The sequence below is a fragment of the Pyxicephalus adspersus genome, chromosome 7 (genome assembly GCF_032062135.1).
Source record: "Pyxicephalus adspersus chromosome 7, UCB_Pads_2.0, whole genome shotgun sequence".
Lineage (NCBI taxonomy): Eukaryota > Metazoa > Chordata > Amphibia > Anura > Pyxicephalidae > Pyxicephalus > Pyxicephalus adspersus.
This window is the reverse complement of record NC_092864.1, coordinates 53,610,760-53,615,325: the sequence shown is the minus strand read 5'-3', so window position 1 is coordinate 53,615,325 and position 4,566 is coordinate 53,610,760. Positions and strand designations below refer to the sequence as shown.

General features: G+C 34.8%; 1 protein-coding gene across 1 annotated transcript in view; it reads left to right on the top strand.

Annotated features, from left to right (window-relative positions):
* The window catches only part of USP40 (ubiquitin specific peptidase 40), a 31,151-nt gene that overhangs the window by 18,202 nt on the left and 8,383 nt on the right, over window positions 1–4,566 (top strand). Inside the window, 7 exon segments of the mRNA XM_072419106.1 lie at window positions 77–248; window positions 1,788–1,809; window positions 1,917–1,984; window positions 2,718–2,792; window positions 2,906–3,005; window positions 3,328–3,419; window positions 3,537–3,655. Of these exon segments, the coding sequence (XP_072275207.1) occupies window positions 77–248; window positions 1,788–1,809; window positions 1,917–1,984; window positions 2,718–2,792; window positions 2,906–3,005; window positions 3,328–3,419; window positions 3,537–3,655 (648 nt within the window).

Genomic DNA, 4,566 nt, shown 5'->3' with positions numbered 1-4,566 from the left:
TTTTTGAATTTTGGATGATTCTATTAATATCACATATCGCATTCATATAACGATGTTGTTGATATATTCTATGCAGAAAAGACGCTGACATAGAAGCCCACCGGATGAATGTTCACCTTCACCTATCATCCTGCTATCACTTTGTAAATGGTGCTTTACACCCAGTGGTCTCTCAAGAAAACGGCACTTTGGAGATCAGTGTAGATCAACGTGGGACAGTGCAGGACCTAAGAAAAATGGTTTTTGAGGTGATTTTATTGTTACAATTTACAGGCATATTAAACAGTTGCCCTGCACCTGTGTTTGTGCTTGTTTTATGGTGTTTAAATGTATGCCTTTCTTTTAGGGACTGATCAGGTGATCATCTCTGCCTTTTATACAAAAAATGAAATTTTCTAAAAAATGTTTATGCTTATATGTGCTTTGTCCAAATGACAGTTCTTTACAACTATAAAAAAAAGCCTGTCAGCATTACTAAATACAGTATTTAAATAACACCCTCTAATGGTTAGTAGCAAATATTCTCCCACCTGCTGTACCATATGTTACATGGCAATGCCGTGTAACAATCTGTCCATATTTAAAAATGTCACCCTAAGGTTACATACCTCTATTAAACATTTCAGTTTAATATAGCTTTTATTGGAAACACGTCTAATTCGCCATCAATACTCCAGAATATCCACCTGATTTAGTATAGTTTAATAAAGAACCCACTGAGTAAAGATTTTAACAAGTGGTCATCAGATTAGTGGATGACTCATGACAGTCATGTTGTAGAACAGCTAGACAAATGCTGACATACAACTCTAATAGTTAAATCTAAATGATGGAAAATAAACTAGTTTAATGCATGTTGTCATCAAACACCCAAAAACAGCTTTATATACAAATGTTGTCATATTTGTTGGTACCCCTCTATGACGAAATAAGCCACAATAATTTGAAACTGACAAAAGTGTAGGCACTCTTCATTGTTTTTTCTTTTTTTAACGAAAACAAGACTTTGCTTTTGAGTTTTGATTTATTAAAATACCTAAAATAATAACATAAGTGAAAATGGTGTGGACAAAAATTATAGGACCCCTAGCCAGATATTTTGTAGCACAACTATACAGGCAATCACAGCAAACAAACATTGTCTGTATCTCCCAGTGAGAGTTCTGTACCTACGTCAACAACAACATATGTCAACAGATAGCTTGGCCTACTTTTGCTGAGCAGACTGCTCCAGCTGTGCCAGGTTTAAATGGTGCCTTCTCCAGACTGCATGTTTCTATTCTTTTCATAGATATTTAAAAAGGATTCAAATCAGGGCTCAAAAAGACAAACTAATAGTACGTAATTTTTCTACTATTTTCACAGAAAGATCTTGCGGTTTGCAGTTATTCTTTTATAGCCTTTGCCCATTATTCATTTTTATTCTGATCTCCTCTGAAAATTACTTATGATTTTTGTAGGGGTACAAACAAATGTGTCTAGGCTGTTTTAGAATATGTTTGTAGAATAAGCAATTTTCTTTTTTCAAACTTGCTTTGCTTTACTAAAGGACATATCAAAGGCATGCAGGTGCACAAGGGGCTTTTTATTTAATCTCCTTTCCGTGATCAAAAAGCATTGTTTCGATGAGTTGAAAAGGTACCACCAGATTGTCGACAACTGTATATGTTTTCACTAAAAATACTTTTTTTGGCACATAAAAAAGAAAAAGTTTTACAAAGTTACAGGGTTAGATTTGAACTAGCAGCTTTGAGAGTATTGCACATGTCTACTAATTACTATTACAGCTTGTAGACCAGGCTAAGAAATTTTTTAAAAGAGTATTTTCTTTTAAAGACATTTGAGGCATAGGCAAAGATTCTTTTAAAGCTTTAAAAAATATGTTGTCTGTTTTATAGAAGTGTCTTGTCTTTTAGTTGAAACTGGCTGGCATTTAAGGAAAATGGACTGGTGTTATGAAGCAGGAGATCCCCTGAGTGAAGAGGTAATCATTCAAAATGCTTCCTCTCTCTACACAGAAATGACTATTCAGTCCCTCAACCTTTCTGTCTGTGTTACACTCTCATACAGCCCCAGTAACACTACTATGCCATCCCTGTTTCAACATTGTATTTCATCCCTGTATTTTTCCCCTTCTGTGCCATTTTGGCTATTAACTACTCATATTCATTCTTTGTGGCTTTGATGTTAATGGAAAAATGGTATACAATGACATCTGTCAACATAAATATATCACAAAACGAATGTGCTCTAAAACTGTCCTTGATTTCAGGTGTATTTTTAAAGCGTTTTTTAAATTGTTTAAAAAAATATTTATAATTCAAAATTTTCAACATCATGAAAAAAAGCGGAAAGGCATAGCAGAGCTAAAATTAGCTCACTTTTTTTTGTAAAAGAAAAAAAGGTTTTTGTGGCCTGGTATATTAATTATTCGAATATTTCACATTTTTGGCAATACATATGTTCTACCTTTCTGCCATAGGCCTGCATTGGAGAGGGGTATTTGTTTCCCTACTCTGTTGTCAAAGTATGATCATGTCTTTCATAGCTTTCATAACTTTTCATTGTGATTGTTTCCAGCGACAATAGATTTCAACAAGAGCCTTGTAGACGACACTGTTTATTCTCTGGAGAGGGGAAAGGGGGAGAATGATTGGGGAAGCACTCCAATGGGTCTTCCACCATAGAAATGTCTTTAAACATCTCTTATTTTCTAGGACTCCACTTTGAAGGATCTAAACATTCAATCTGGAGATACATTTGTCATAACTGAGGGAAGACTTCCACCCAAGGTAGGTATTTACCAAAAACGGTTCATATATGACACTTCCCAAGACCTTTTCCTTTCCTTTGATTGTCAGGTACTATTTTCACAATTTTTCATTTTTTTGTGCAATGCAAATAGGGTTTTCTAAAGTTACCTGTTTGGCTTTACTGTCAGAAAACGGAACAGAATTCTGTCAATCATGTATTCAGTTGCCTGGCAGCCCTACAGATATCTGGTGGTAAGAAACAAATAGATGTTATGTTTCATGGTTGTTCATGACCTTCTAGATTGCAGTTTTTTGGATTTCTTACATCAGAATATATGCAATAGATTTCACTGTGCATGATTGGCAGTACCAGTCAAATTGATTTAGGTAGATGTTATATAAATTCTGGTGCAGCTCATGTACATCACCAGGGTATTTGTTTTTTATGAAAATGGTGCTTTAGGTTTGATTTATTCCTGTAGTCCAAGAATTCATCTTCATATTGCTTGTATGATTAGTGAATCTCAGGATTGTGTCTCCTACTCCTGCTATTCAAGTGTGTTTACTTTTACAGATGATTCTTCTAAAGAGCCAGACTCTGATTTGTCCTTTGTGGGTCACATAGAGCTATCCAAAGAGGCTTCACTTCAGGAGATGAAACTGCAGGTTTGTGTATAATACCAGTATCTAGATATTTTTGTGTGTTTTGACATTACGCTGCATTTGATATTTCACACAAAATATTTCTATGTATGATTAGTACATTTTTTATTATCTGTATAGATTATGACACTACCAGTTTTTGAGGCCCTTGGAATTCCTTCTCCTGATTTTCTCCGTATCTGGACCTTAGAAAATAAACGGTTGGCAAAAGTATTGCGCTTCAGTCACTTGCAGATCAGGTGCTTTTTTTTTTTTTTTTTTTTTTTTTTTTTAGTTAATTTAAAATGATTATGAAGCGATAACATTCTTTTTTTTCTGTTGTAAAATTCACTATTTTAAGGTAACAAAAAAAGGAAAGAGTGGAATTTGCCTAACATATTCATTAATGTATGCAGTTAGCGCTACCTTCAGAAACTAGAAGCAGTGGAAGCAGCATTCTTTCTTAACGAACCAGTGTTTTAACATTTGCCAGCAGTCAGCTGCTAAATAACTGCCCTGTTTATCCCCTTTGGGTGGCCGCAGGTGGGACACTTACATGTAGCATCTCAACCATGGGCACAGTTTATGGGTATGAGAAAGTGGTAACAACTGGATCCTTCCATATAGACAGCCTCCCTACCCCCCTTACCTCCCGTGCTTGGGTTCTTCATTTTTGTACATTGCTTTTGCAATACCTAGTCTTTTTTCTCTTAATAATAAAAATGTATGACCTGTTGGTGAAGCCCATACCCCAGCCAATTAGAAAGCCCTAGACTATGAAGGTCATCCAATTTACTTGTACTCCATATTTTGTGTCATATAGTCTGTGTAACTAGACACTGATGTATAATCCATTCTTTGTGGATCCTCTGTTTCTTTTTTCTATTTGTTTGTTATTATATTACTACTTCCATGCCTAATAAATATGTATTGAAAAGAGTAGTAATAACCACACCTAAACCTCAACCTAACCTCAAGATGACAATACCTAGAAAAACACAAAAAATTTTATGCTTTAGCTTTAAGTTTGTGCTTTTAATAAAAGTTGAAAATTGTTATCAATTAAGTTATCAATTCTGAGTTTGAAACCTGTTGTAAACATGCATTCTAATGCATCCTAACATGCATCCTAGTCAAACGTACATAGAAATGCAGGGACAAAACCTACTTA